Source organism: Gymnoscopelus braueri, assembly GCF_963280865.1.
Source record: "Gymnoscopelus braueri genome assembly, chromosome: 9".
NCBI classification, from domain to species: domain Eukaryota; kingdom Metazoa; phylum Chordata; class Actinopteri; order Myctophiformes; family Myctophidae; genus Gymnoscopelus; species Gymnoscopelus braueri.
Genome location: NC_137610.1, coordinates 31,072,373 through 31,087,717, shown reverse-complemented (window position 1 = coordinate 31,087,717; position 15,345 = coordinate 31,072,373). Strand labels below are relative to the sequence as shown.

The window sequence follows — 15,345 nt, the reverse complement described above, 5'->3', positions numbered from 1 at the left end:
CGATTAGAATAGAATGGCCGATGAATGAAAGAATGGAAGCATTTGGAATTGGAGAGTAAGCACACTCATGTGTTTCTCTGAGCTCCCATGACCAATCTAGAACTAATGAGCATTCTATGATCGCGCACTGTGTCACCAGTGTTCTGTGGCTATGCTAACCAGCCAGCTAGCCAACCCAGCAGAATGGAGAGAGGGGAATCAATTGAGATAGTTTGTTTGATGGGGGTGGGAGGGTGGCAGTTTACAAAGACCACATTGAGGAGCGCATTGCTCTTAGTTGTTAGCTGCACAGGCTAATTGTGTCAGTCAAGCTTCGCTTGTGTCACATGGATACAAATGTTTGGGACATTCTCTCACACTTTCTCACATGCAGTGTGTTGATGAAAATTCATGATCTAGGCTACTCCATATACTCCTAGAACATGCACGCATGTAAGCACGCACGCACGCGCTCCCAAAACTTGGAATGTGGTTCAACATTGCTTTCATGGGACACCCCCATTGCTGCGCTTGGCTGAGATGGGTACACTGACAGCTCCTGTTTCACTAGGCAATATGTCACGATATGGAAATTAAATACTCTCAAAATACAATTTCAGCCCACCTTATTCTGACCTCGTGGCCACAAGATCCTCTTGTACAGTGGTCACATCTTATATCTTGCGGCCACAACATAACTAACTGAACTACAGCAGTCATCTCTTCTCTTCCTTTGCTTTCCAATCCAAATAACAAACCGAAATGCACCCCCATTACATTACAGAAGGCCAAAAATATTGGATTTAAGGCCTGTTTTTCATTATCAAATTATATGAAAAACAGAATGACCACAACTCCAAGTGTTGACCAGGTTTTGACCTATTCTGTCTTCCTCAGCATCACGTTGAGAAAGACCGGCTAGGTCAACCCGTATGTTGCATGTGTCCGTTGTGGGTGATGCTAATAAATCAATGAAAGGACATTAATAAATGGGTTGGCTGTTTTCTCGTTTCATTATCAAATGATATAACAAATGCATTCTTATTGATAGTAAATGTATGCCATATCTGTAAGATATTTTGAGGCTGTTAAAAGTTTGTTTACGCTACTAATGTGGGTAAAGTCTAATCTGTGATCGTCTATTTTCGTTGAAGATGTCTATTGTAGAGAAAAAACAGGAGGGGCCTGGTATAGAGCCCTGGGGGACTCTGGTGTACTAAGTACAGGGTTTAATGCGACCATGCAGCTACTGTAGTATAAGCCACCCTGTCCCTTGGTCAGTCGGTCTGTTGCTCCGTTGGTACATTTGCGTCACTCGGTTCAAATTCAAAAATGTCAAGTGCAAACTAGGAGCTGGTCAGAGCTTATAAAGGATTATGCTTTGATAGGTGAAATAGTTGTTTTGCGGTTTGCAGCTGAAATAAATGTGGTTTGAACATAAATGAGCAGTAGAAGACCCAGTCTGGAGTTAGACTCAGTGTGAGAAAGATCTGAGGAAAAACTGAACCTTTTCAGACTGAGAGAACAGGTGCAAAGACACACGCACACGCGCACACACACACACACACACACACACACACACACACACACACACACACACACACACACACACACACACACACACACACACACACACACACACACACACACACACACACACACACACACACACACACACACACCCTCTCTCTCTCTCTCTCTCTCTCTGAGGGGTTTCATGAAAGCACTTGTGTAGCTGTCTCCCACTGCAGAAGGAGGTGATGTTTAATGGAAAGTTAATATGGTTTTAATGCTTGTCGCCGCGCCTCGACACCCAGGGCCCTACTAATCCACTCTGTTCCACACGGTCTGAAAACAGATGCTCTTTGACGGGGAGAGAGAGAGAGGGAGGGAGAGAGAGAGAGAGAGAGATTATCATGTGCAAAGGTTTTATTGTTTTATTTTTAAATTGCACCAACTTTACATAAAATATGTATAAATCTGTAAATAAATATGAATATAAATCGCCATAGATCTGGTTCTGTTCTTTACATGCTTTAACTTTAATTTATATTTTGGTATAAAGTTTTATTTCATACAAAGCTGCAGCATTCTGATGATATCACAGGTTAGTTTCACATCCAATCACGTCTGTCTGTCTGTCTCTAACTAACCAAACTATTTATGTCAGTATTTTGATGGAGTTGTCTTAATGTAAAAAACATGCATCAGTTTTTTTTCTGCTAAAGTCTTCTTTCACTTTTAGTTAATCATTGATAGTGCTTTGTTTTTGTTTGTTTTAGAATGAATTCACATCCATCAGCTTTTCATGGTCAATTCCACTTTAACATGTATTTAATGCCTCATAGATGTGCTTGTTTATCAGAGTTGACATGTATTGATTCAACAGGTTAGGGTGGGGAAGGTCGTATATAAGACTTGTAGAGGCTAATAGCATTAAAATTAGTCTTAACTGGTTTTTAAGTCACCGGCAGCTGTTGTGTTGGTTAAGAATCAAGCAGCAAGCCTGTCTGTCTGTCGGACCCGGAGGAGAAATTAGTTCTGCTGGCGCCCATATTTCCTCACAGAGAACCATCTGCTCCACTTCAATACAATAGGGGGATTTTCTGAAGGAATAAAATGCTTATTTTTTCCTTGTCTGGGCAGGTTTTGGTTAAGGTGTTCTAACTCCCGCACAGTAAAATCTTTGATGCTAATTTAACCCTGAGAGTGTAAAAATTGACCCAAATGGGCCTTCGGAGTTAAATTAACTCTGAGGATTTTACTGTGCAAAAAGGGGGCAGAAAACCTGCTGCAGTGGATCAATTCCTTTTGCTGGGGAAGGGAGCATGTTACCATTAAATACTCAAATGACAAACTTAGAAAATGGTGTTGCCACTTCACTGCAGTGAAATATTTGGGCTAAAAAGGAATGCAAGAAATTGTGCAATTGATCATTATTCTTGTTCAACTGAATTACCAATACTCATGTTATTGGCCCTGAGGTTGATCCTTTTTCTTATTTTGCTAACAGAACGGACTATAACCTATATGAGTTCTATACACTATATATTTTGGGGGAAATCATCTTTATCTGATGTGCATCGTCCAATTCCTGACAAATAAATCAAACTTTATTATTAACCTTGCAGGTAGCAGTGCAGACATTCACCTGGTGATATTTTAGTCAATACAACCCTGCCCTTCACAAGACAAAATGTTCAAATGTTCATTGAGGTGATATGGGCTTGTTAAAAATCATTTTCATGTATGATTTTCTTATAATATATCTGCAGAGGCAAATTCTCAGTGTTCATTTAACTGTCTACATGGCTGGGGCTAATAGAGGACACACACATAGCACTCTATTCTATTGCAGAGCAGTATAAAATTCAGATTCACACACAGGAGCCAAGTAGCTTACATGAAGGTAACAGGACCACCACCTATCTGGATGAACAGCTTAAAGAGAGAGGGAGGGAGAACGACAGATAGAAAAGGAGGGATGGTGCTCAGAGAGAGAGAGAGAGAGAGAGAGAGGAGGGAGAAAGAGAGTTGATGCAGTCAAACACCATTAGTCATAGGTCTTAACGCGCGCCCTAAAGGATTCACCTCTCCAGCCCCTTGAGAAAAGCAGAAAAAGACTCTTCAGTCCCAAACAGAATCTTCCTCAAAGACTCTCTTTTGTTCCCATTTTTGTCCTTCTATCTTCTGAGTCCATCAATGGGCGGTGGCCGTTGTCCCCCTGCGGTTTGGAAGCCAAACCCAAAGCCTTTTTGGCTTTAAAACGGCACAATAAAGTGAAACACCACGCGTAGCACAGCCAGGGGGACCTGCAGCCACCGGGACAATGACTTTCACTTTCTGTGTTTATGAACTTTAACTCATTTGAGTCACATATGGGACCTTTACAAGAGGGACCCTCAATCAAAAGTGATTAGGCCAACAGCAAAGCTGATTTTAACCTTCCCTCCATGTTGGAGGAGGAATGCCAAGTTTTATCTCCTGAGCTCGACTGGTGACACTTTCAAGAGGATAAATCAAAACAGCATCAGTTGTGAATTCATAATACCTCTCTCTCTCTATATATATATATATATATATATATATATATATATATATATATATATATATATATATATATATATATATATATATATATATATAAACTTACCAGCAATAATTCAGTGATGAAGATAATTGCCATGCATAAAAACAAGTGAAGTTGAATTCATGATATTTGTTTTGATATCTGTTTTGATTTATACAGTTTCCTTTTGCATTTCCATGAAATACCTTTGATTCACAGGTAATTAATGCAATCAGTTTGCAGACCAAAACGTTGCTGTACTTTTGAGAACATCTAAAGTTTAAGTTCATAACTTAGGCTAGGCTACTGGACAACTTTATATTAAGCAGTTAGCTTTATAGCTTATGACAAATACATCTCTGCAATGAAATCATGCAAGGCTATTCTATATTTAGAACCATATAGGCATAGAAACGCATAATTTTGCAGTTTTTTAAGCCCATACTTAGGCCTATAGCCTACTTTAAAAAGAAAGATTTAATGTAGACAAAATAACCAGTCTACTAGCTAGCTCATCACAGGGCATTGCATAGTGACTTCGATCTATTTTCGCTAGTCTATTTATTAATTTTTATATATATATATATATATATATATATAAAAATTAATAAATAGACTAGCGAAAATATATATATATATATATATATATATATATATATATGTATATATATATATTTTTTTCCCGCCTACATGCCCAAAATGGAGACACCAGGTTGAAAGTTATAACCATGTTTCCAACCAAACTTATAGAGAGTGACCAGTTCAGTTCGAGCAGGTGCACTGCTCGACATGCACTTCATGATTTTTCACGACTTCATGTGTCAGTGTGTGTCACACACTAAATAGCTGCTAGCCTACGCGAGCAACTCACGTTTGCTACAGAAGCTTGAGGGTATAGCCTACGTTTAAACGGCGTGACGTGAATATGATGTGCAATTACTGCAATAATAATTAATTATAAATAGTAGGCCTAGGCTAGTTGGTCACCAGAGATTTCGACCCAGGAAACAGTTGCGGTATATAATAATAGTAATAATAATAATAATAATATCCTAATAATACTAGGATAGAGTAGACATGGCGAATGAATTAGATTTGGTGAAATTAACTTATTCACTTTTTTCCATTTATTTAAATCTGGTGCCTGGTGATAGGCCATTCAGTTGAGCTGATATGATGACAAATAGCCTAAACATAAACAAAAACTAATGTGTTATCATAATGAGTGGAAAGGAACCAACCAAGATCTAACAAATCGGTTAATTGCATGCATCTGCAGTCAGTGAAAAAACATTTATATTTTCGTCTATGCTGCACGTCTAGCATATGGTTTAATTATAAGAAATATCAGGAAAGCTATACATTCTCAGGCTAATATGGGCTCTTCCTTTTGCAATAATAAACGAAAGTCTTCTGAAACAAACAAACAAAATTAACTGAAATTGCCATTTGGACTTCTAAGGCTATCGGCTATTTTTATTGGATAAGGGTTTATCTCTGACTGTGCGTGTGTGTGTGTGTGTGTGTGTGTGTGTGTGTGTGTGTGTGTGTGTGTGTGTGTGTGTGTGTGCGCGCGCGCACGTGGTTGCGTGAATGCGTGCCTGCATGCGTGCGTGCGCGCGGGTATTATTTTATTTTTTATTGTCAAATAAAGTATTTCAAGCTATTAACATTTTCTTTATAGCCTAGAATAAAAATATGTTCAGTCAGACACAAGCAAAAGAAAGGTGGAACTAAAATCATGCTGCCAAATTAATTACTGAACAGTGTTTTATAGAACAGTGCAGCCCTATACAGTATGTCAAGTTAACATTTTTGACAAGACAGGCAGCACAATGGTAATTTCCTTTAAACTGTTGGCATTGGTCTACAACTAAATATATTTAACACACAATGTGTCCTTATAATCTTGACGGACTAAATAAAAACACATCAAAAGGTCATGCTGAATTGCTTCTGCTTCTGACTCTGACCTTGTAAAAATCATGAAACGTATTATAGATCAGTGGTTGTCAATGTGGGGTCCAGGGACTCTCAGGGTTCCTATGGGTTCTATATTGACCCTTAGATTTAAGGGGGGTACTTGAAATTTAAAAGTTTGAGAACCACTGATATAGATTATGGCCCAGCCTTTATTGCAAAACCATATAGCCAATATATCCTCATTTTATTATGCCTAGTGGTGGTAAAAGTCCAGAATTCTAAATGTACTTGAGTAAAAGTACAAAAGTATTGGCATTAAAATATACTTACAAAGTATAAAAAGTAAAAGCACTCATTATGCAGAATGTCCCATTCAAATGTATACAAATCTTTTAAAAATAGCAGATCTACAAGCTCACAACTTGTCCCATCGCGATGCATTGTGAGCTTGTAGATGGCTGTTTTCAAATGGCCAAAGTTTATATATAGGGCTGAAGTGGTTAATGTATGTTTTATAATAATAATAACAAAAATCTACAAAGTAACTATAGGCTAACTAAAGTTTTTTAATAGTGGAGTAAAAAGTACAATATTTGACTGAGATGTAGTAGTGGGGAGTAAAAGTAAAAGTATAACACATTTTAATTACTCCAGTAAAGTAAAAGTAGGCCTGCCTCAAATTTGTAGTAAATGTAGCATATAGTTATTTTCCACCACTGATTATGCCTAATTAATAGCCTTCTCGGTGGTGCAACACCGACGTACGATGGAGGCCATGGAGCATAGCATAGGCCTACACTGGGTGATGCTGTCCCCCACTGGGTGCTCCTGACTCTAATCCAACCCCATCCATTCATAGGCCGCTGACCAATCCGCGCCCGGCATCCTCTCCATGCACGCCAGGAGCGGCTGAATGAATGTTGAACTTCATCATGTGTCTGTGAGAGACTTTGACTGTGAGTCTGTGACACTTTATGTTTGTGATTTCTCTGCAGATGCTTCCTGCTGCTATAAAACAGACGGCACCGGCGAGAAAGGGCACAGTGTGTGAGAAAGATCAGAGTGTGTGTATGCGTGAGAGAGAAATCAATAAAAGTGATGTTTTTGTATAGGTTTGATACTAGTGATCTTTTAGTTTTAACATTCCCTATCCTGCAAAAAACTTGCTTCCGCGAAAGAGAGATTTAGATCCCCGAAAAAGTTTTTATTTTTATTTCTATTAATATTTTCTCGGACCAGCCATGATGTTCCCCTGCAGCGCCTTGCCGCCTCCTCTCTACCCGGGGCTCCTGCGTCCCCCGGCGGCTCTGTCGTCGCCCCTGTCCCGCTCGTTCCCGTCGAGCTTCCTCGTCGATGACCTTCTCCGCATCAGCCGACCTGCTGCTGTCTGCAGCTACCTGCAGCAGCGGACCACCGTCCCGTCGCCCGGCCCCGTGGTGCCGAGGACCCCCGGGCTCCTCCCGGCCCACAGACAGCTTCCCTCCGGAGCAGGAGCCTGCGGCACAGAGTCCAGCTACCTGAAGTTCGGCGTCAGCGCAATCCTTGCGCCTTCCACAAGAAATGGTAAGAGAACATCGAAGATGTATCATTCATTATTAACCACTTAAACTTGAGGCAATGCATCATGTTGTGAACTTGTTGATCTGCTATTTTCAGCGAAAGCTTTCCCCACAATACTGATGCTGGAGTTTAAGTGGTTAATTATTAATTGTATTATTATTATTAGGCTACTATTATTACTATTATTATTATTATTGTTGTTAATATTATTATATTGTTTATGCTAATAATAATAGTACATTACTATTATTATTATATTATTGATGATAATAATAGGCTATTTATCTATGTAGGACTAATACAAAATAAGCCTACAAAAACATGTTTGAGAGCAATTATAGACCAAGTCAAATTTCTTGTTTGTTCAATAAACAAATTCTGATTGTTATTTTTTTAATCAGATGTATATAAAAGTGTGTGTGTGTGTGTGTGTGTGTGTGTGTGTGTGTGTGTGTGTGTGTGTGTGTGTGTGTGTGTGTGTGTGTGTGTGTGTGTGTGTGTGTGTGTGTGTGTGTGTGTGTGTGTGTGTGTGCGCGCATGTGTGCTTGCATGTGCATATCATTTGTTCTATTGTAATAACCACTTGAACCCCAGCATATCTATTCTTGTGGGAACACTCATCAAAAATAGCCATCACAAGCTTGTGAGCTTGTAGATCAGCTATTTTTGTCAAAGAGATTTGGTGTTGAAGGGAAAAAAAGCGGTCCAAGTACAGTTGTAACCCAGGTCTGAACAGAGGGTTTAAATGGTTCATGTTATTAGGTGTGATATGATGGGCTGATCAGTCAACTGTATGTTACAGCCTCCTCATCCTCATCCTCTCCTCCAGTGTGCAGCCTGCAGACCAAGTCCTTCACGCTGCCTTTCTTTGATGGCACCTTCCATCCTTTCATCAGGGCATCCTGTTTCACAGGTAGGGGCCTCGCCATTTCTGTTTCATTTCAGGGCGTTATAAAGTCACTTCCAGTTATATTTTTGGTTATATTTTAGATATACACACACTTTAGTCTTAATTGAACCACTTTAAGCCCTCTATACTTCGTCGTACGACAAATGGCAAAAATAGCTGATCTACAAGCTCCACGACATGTTGCGATACAACATGTTTTGAGCTTATAGACATTTTGAAAAGTTTTAAATTATAAACGTATTTATTTATTTTAAATGTTTTGAAACTGTTTGGAAACAGTTAGGGTTAAAGTGGTTGACACCTAACCTCACTCCGTCAAATGGAAGAAGCTTGCGACACACATTTTGTTTCACAGCGTACTTGCATCTGAGACTCCGGGCGTAGAATCGATGACAGACGGAGTTTAATTTTTTCAAGGTACTAGGCAGGTGATTGGATGATCCCGCCCCTAGCAGCCGCTGATTGGTTCGTATGCGCAGCGGTTCGGGCAGCTTTACTCTGTGAGCAATCCCAGACCCTCCTTCCTGAAACCAAATGCAATGCAATGCATGAGATTTCCGGAGGGAGGGGGTGTTTACCAGGCTAGTTGACACCTGAGATGGAGCAACTTTGGGGGAAATTCATTTGAGAAGCACATCAATTGGACTCCTTTGTCACACCAATGGATTTGATCCTGTTACACTTATTAGGCTGATTAATATCGGATATTGGAGGCTTTGCTGAAAAATAAAATCAGGTTTAGATAAGATAGAGAATCTGGCTAGCCGTTAAGCTCAATTTATGGTCGGCCATAGCTGAATGGGTATAGACAGCCTATAGGCCCACTGGGAAGAAGGTTCCCAGTTCACCCCCGGGTCTGTCTCCGAGCAAGACACTTCACCCTTAACTGCTTTGCTCCTATAGGAGGGATACATTTAATAATGGACACATTTCACATAATGAGCAAATGTAGTGTTAGAAAATATACCAAAGGAGGAGGCACTAAATTATGATTAATATATACTCCATTGCACTCCAGTGTCGCTTTCCCAAAAGATCAGTTCTTCTATTCGGCAAGCGACACCGTCGTACTACAGACAATAAATGAGGTTTTAGCTGAGCACATTGCAGGTCTTTCAGTCAAGGAATGCCCAGGAGAGCTCGGAGAAGCTCAGAATCAGTTTCGCCAATTTGAAGCTCTATTTAGTAGACCTACTGACTGCTGACATTAGCACTGGTTGTCCTAATCTACAAATTAGCCCGGTTTGTCACGCTCTAAATGTATTAGCCCCGTTTGTCACGGTTTAAATGTGTGGTGGGTTCCTTCCCAGCGCGAGACCCCGGTGCCTCTTCACGCGCTGTCTTTTTCCCACCGAGCCCTCCGTGCACCCACAAAGCTTTCAGCACCGTGACCAATAGGGGCTGAAATCACACACACACACACACATGAACACACACCCACCACCACACACACACACACTCAGTCTCTCAATACTCTCACAATCCATCTTCCTTTCACTGCCCCCCCCACACACACACACACACAGTCTCTTTCTATCTTACTTTCCTTCACACACACACACACACACACACACACACACACACACACACACACACACACACACACACACACACACACACACACACACACACACACACACACACACACACACACACACACACACACACACACACACACACACACACAGTCTGACTTAGCGCCTGCTACTCACAGGTCTTTACCAGTCATGCACTAATTCCCTATTAGGCTCCATTCACCTCTTTGAATATTTTCACAAGGGCACAGAGAGAGGCCAGCATGTTTATGGTTCAGGTCTGTTATGCATGCTTATAGACAAGGGACCCCTTCTCTTGTCCTTGGCATAGCTTGCAATCACTGTATGCAATTCAAAGATAGGCATCTGATTTGACTTCTCAGGCAAAATAGGTGTTCCAGCGATATTCATATTCACTACTTTCAACCTGCCGTCCCTATTTTGGACATGTCATTAGAGGCGAAAACTGTCAAATGAATGAATGAATAAATAAATAATAGCAAAAATAGCAGATCTACAAGCTCACCATACATTGTCAACTTGTAGATCGGGTAATTTCACTAGTGTCGTAAAACGAACGCAGTATGGACAGAAATGGTTAATCTATATGTTTTATATTCATTATTATGGAGAGAAATACAGCCACCATGACATATGTATGCACATATGAATGCAATGCCCATTGCTTTGTCAGCGTTTATGTTTGCCATTTTTAAAGATTAAAACTCCCAATGGCCTATAAGCATCTCTGAATGCCACCTCACTGTGTGTGTGTTTAGTCTCAAAGCAAGAGAAGTTTTCAATGGCAGTGATAGGACTATAATATAGTGGCAAGTCTTTAATAGACCCATAATATAATGGCCTGTCGGAGGCCTTTTCCACTCACTTCATTACTACACAGTTACGTTTTCCATACAATTACCAGCCATACAATTCCCCTTCATGCTTCATTAGAGGCTGTGTGACTGAGTTTTGGAAAGGAGAGCCTCTCTCATTACCATAAAGCTCTGTTTCCACCAATGGACAAACTGAGCTTTTCACATTCAGCTTCAGACCGGAATAAAGGAAAGGAGGATATATTGGTGGAGCTAGAAACCCTCCAATCAGGGATCAATAAAGTGTTCGCTTTATTTATTGAATATGCTGTCCCTCACGATCAAATTAAAGTTACTGCTGTAAAAAAATAAAAGACCACTCTAAAACCCTAACCTAACCCTAGCATATGCAGCATGTATTCCCAACGGGCATAGTTCTCAACAGGTATCGGCCTAGCATTAATAATAAAATAAACAAACCCATTTTTTTGCTCTATTCATTCATCCTTTAATACTAAAGCACATCTCTGGATGAATGGCAATGCTGGACACAGAGCATCATGGTTGGAGGACTGACAGAACTTTGAGGTGCCCTTGAGCAAGGCACTCAACCCATAATTGTTTCAGTTAGCTGCTTATTAATGGTATTAACCAGACGTGAAGATTAAAGATTACATTTTATTTTCCTTGAAGTGAATAAATTATTGGTAACCCTTGACGCGTTTCAGCCTCAGCTTTTCTCAGAGTAGATTTAAAAATCTTTTTAAAATCTGCTCTGAGGAAGGCTGAGGCCGAAACGCGTCCAGCGTTCGCAATAAATAAATATATAAATAAATGTTTATCTGAGCCAGTCTTGCATTCTTCATTTTGGAGTGCCGCTTTTTCCACTTCGGTGGCATTTGAACCTAGTTATATCTATAGCTGAGCACCCACTGCCTAAACCAAAACCAGAAGCGCACCTGCTTTTTTTTCTTACCTGAATTACTGTAACAGGTTGGCATTGTTGTTTTGTGTCCCTCCAGCCTCGTCCTCGGTAGTTCCTGTCCCAGGGACATTTTCATGGCCCCTACTCCCCAGGGGGAAGCCCAGGAGGGGCATGCTGCGGAGAGCCGTCTTCTCAGACCTCCAGCGTAAAGCCCTGGAGAGGACCTTCCAGAAGCAAAAATACATCAGCAAGCCAGACAGGAAGAAACTGGCCAGCAAGCTGGGACTCAAAGACTCCCAGGTAGAGATGGATATAGTTATTCAAAAATAAATAAGAAACTTTTGCACCCCTGAAAAATTTGTAGATCCAGAGTTCCAGAGCTGGAGAATTAGCCAAAATCTGAATCACACATGCTCATTTTAGTAAGCAAATCTTGAGTTTCTTGACAGTCGAGATACATATCTCTCCTTCAAGCCAGATGTGTAACACACTGTACATCCAAGTTGTACTGTATGTATGTTTTGGTCATTGTAACAACCAAATGTATTTTGACATGACAAAAACTCTGTCTTCTGTCAAGGTGAAGATCTGGTTCCAGAACAGACGGATGAAGTGGAGGAACTCCAAGGAGCGTGAGCTCCTGTCAACGGGGGGCTGTCGCCAGCAGACACTGCCCACCAAAGCCAACCCCCACCCCGACCTCACCGATGTAGGCGGGGCCTACTGCCAAGGGACAGTGGGCGAGGGGAAACCGCACCTCGATCTAATGACACAGAACCACAGTGGTCAAGTTCTACTGGACAGTCAGGAGTCTCATGATCTTCATCACCATCATCATCATGATCTGTCCTCTCTGTCAGAGTCTAGCAAGCAGTCCGACTTCTCAGAATCAGAGGATGAAGAAATTACAGTGTCATGAGGTGCACTGAAGAGATTAATGATAAGACATTTGTTTATTTATGTTAAATATTCTGAATAGGCGACAGTGTTGATATCTCACAGGAGGCTCTCTGCAGTTTGGTTCACTAGTGAAGTTGATATCTCCCTTGTGTAGAAGACAAACCATTGTTAACGCATTGAAATATGACAATGATACAGGCCTACGGCAATTAATAATAATCATCATCATCATCCAGCCTTTCTCATCTCCTCAAAAGGAAATCCATGGGTTGTGTTTAACACTGATAAGTTGAGCCTGCTTGTATGAGAGGGTGGGTTTGTGGAATGTATGTATGGTTTGAAATAGATTGAAGCATGTTTAAAGAAATAGCTGAAACAGCCGATCAAGCTCATAACACATAGCATTGTGACGTGCTGTAAGTTCGCTATTTTTATTTATAACGTTTTTTATATTTTGGGGAATTTTGACATACCCAAAATATGAAGGCCATGTTGAAAGTGGTTAATAATTAGTAGAGACGTAGCCTTAATATTCTTTGCTTGTTTGTTTTGCACTGGATATTTGTGACTGGAGACCAATATTTCAGTGCTTCTATATTCTATATCCAACTTAAGCTGTATTTTCTCAGCCTTTTCCTCAGTGCCATATTTGTACGTTTTGTACGTGCTGTTTAAATAACATTTTTATACCAAGGATATTCTACCTGAACTGACATCATTTTCATTTAGATTAAAATGTTTTATGTAGATTTAAATGTTTATATAACCTTTTATGATACACATTATTTTGTGGTTTCTATACATATTTGTATTGCTAAATATATTTTCTCAAATAAAGCTTAGAAAATTCCAGGTTTTGGTGTATGGATATGTTTGCATTTTCCACTATAAGCAGTATGCACATAATACTGTGAAGCAGAACGTGGGACTAATGTCATTTGAATTCAATACAATTTTGAATTCAATATTCAACTACAGCACAGAAGACTGCCAGGGCCATTCTCATCTTCCACCATCACCAGAAAAAACAAAAATAATGTAATAAAGCTACAGTCAGTAAGATTTATGTTCATTTTCATCGGCTTCCCTGTTTGGCCAACCCAACCCATCGTCTTCACGGATTGGTCGAGCTTTGTGTCACGTTTGTGCCGTTGCATCAGTATAAGTCGTAGTGCAACGGAACTGTGCAGGTCCGTCTGTCTCCCATGTATGCCCATGTATGTCATCAACACCACGTCAGCAGTTTTTGACGATATCAGGGATCCCCGGATATCTATATTTGGTTGATCTGTATGTAGTGATCACCGCACTGAACAGGTACTCTGACAATAAGTACAACGTGTATTGCATAAACAGCATCGTCCCGAGAAGGCTGGTGCCAATTTATAAAACTACTACTGATTGATTGTAATATCTATCGTTATTAGTACTGTGGTGGTAACTGGTACCGCACTGGGTACTCCAACAACGGGTACAGCAAGTACTCTGACAACGGGTACAACGGATATTGCATAACCGGGTAGGGCATGCATTCCCGCCTTGCACGGTCTCTGAGTAGGTGATGCTAAAGGGCACAGATCTACATATAAATCCAGGAATCTCCACTCCATTACCCCCAAAACACAACAGCATTTAAATCCACACATTTACTTATAATGCAGCAGTGCACCAAGCTTTAATTTGAGGGTCGTTTCAAGCCACCAGCACTAATCACCGTACTTTGTTGTATGCTGAAAATAGCGACAGAGGGCTTCCGATATTTGTTTATGCATGAAAGATTCTCTCTCAGCCTATTTCTTCTGGAGTCAGTCTTGCCAAATATGGAGTTATGGCTTTAGACTGTGCTCCAAGTACTGACATCATATCCATGACATCAGTCTTGCACAAATACTGGATGGAATTCCACACAGCTCCAGACTGGCTTCAATCTGAGATGATGATTTTACCAAAGTATTTTGTAACAGATTCTATACACAGCAGCCATATTGGCAGGACATTGGGCTGCTTGCTTCCTTAATTCCTTCACTGGTGTTACCAATGATACCAATGAGATAGTCCCAGACAAGAAAACCCACAAACCCACTAATAGACGGCTCACCTAACCTTGCTGCAGAGCCATGCCGCAAAAACAGTTGTCATAGATGGATTTGAAAAATATTGCAGGGATTTAGTTTCTTGGCCGGCTGCCAACGTACACAGGACAATTGCCGCTTATCAGTGTGTAGTGGTTTACAGGATTAGTCACACAGACTGACACAGAGACGGGTGAAAATATAATCTCCCCCCTTGCCTTCGGCCTAGCGGAGGTAATGTAATGTCCCCCTTGGCATACATTGATGTGACGTTTTCTGGGTGATCCTATAAATACTGACTAAGATTATCCACGGATTGACTCAATCTCACTGACAGACCCTATTTCATTCCTACATAGCCACACTTTATTGACTAGCAAACCCTGGCTGAATAGAGTCTCACTGACCACTGTCCAATCACAGTGTGTTCAAGGGGTGACGTCATCAAAGACGTAACCCCATGTACATAATAAAAGACATGGTCAGACGGGAGTGGTGCACAGTTCACCTCATTCAGCCTGTTCATTGGGTACAAAGATTTAACACAGGTGATCAGAAATAGATGTCGGCAGACTCTCATCATCATCATCAAGGTGAAGGTGTACAGGCTCTTGTGAAATGTGAGTCTCTCATTCAGGACCTAAATACTCAGATGTC

At 40.6% G+C, this 15,345-nt stretch overlaps 1 protein-coding gene across 1 annotated transcript; it reads left to right on the top strand.

The window, feature by feature from the left end:
- Positions 1-7,212: 7,212 nt before the first annotated feature.
- Positions 7,213-12,635, top strand: LOC308091461 (homeobox protein DBX1-B-like; the record flags this gene model as incomplete). The annotated part of the gene is made up of 4 exons (XM_080437087.1): positions 7,213-7,534; positions 8,361-8,444; positions 11,814-12,016; positions 12,297-12,635. The coding sequence occupies 4 exons, from the start codon at positions 7,213-7,215 to the stop codon at positions 12,633-12,635; spliced, it is 948 nt and encodes a 315-aa protein (XP_080293213.1).
- Positions 12,636-15,345: the final 2,710 nt, after the last annotated feature.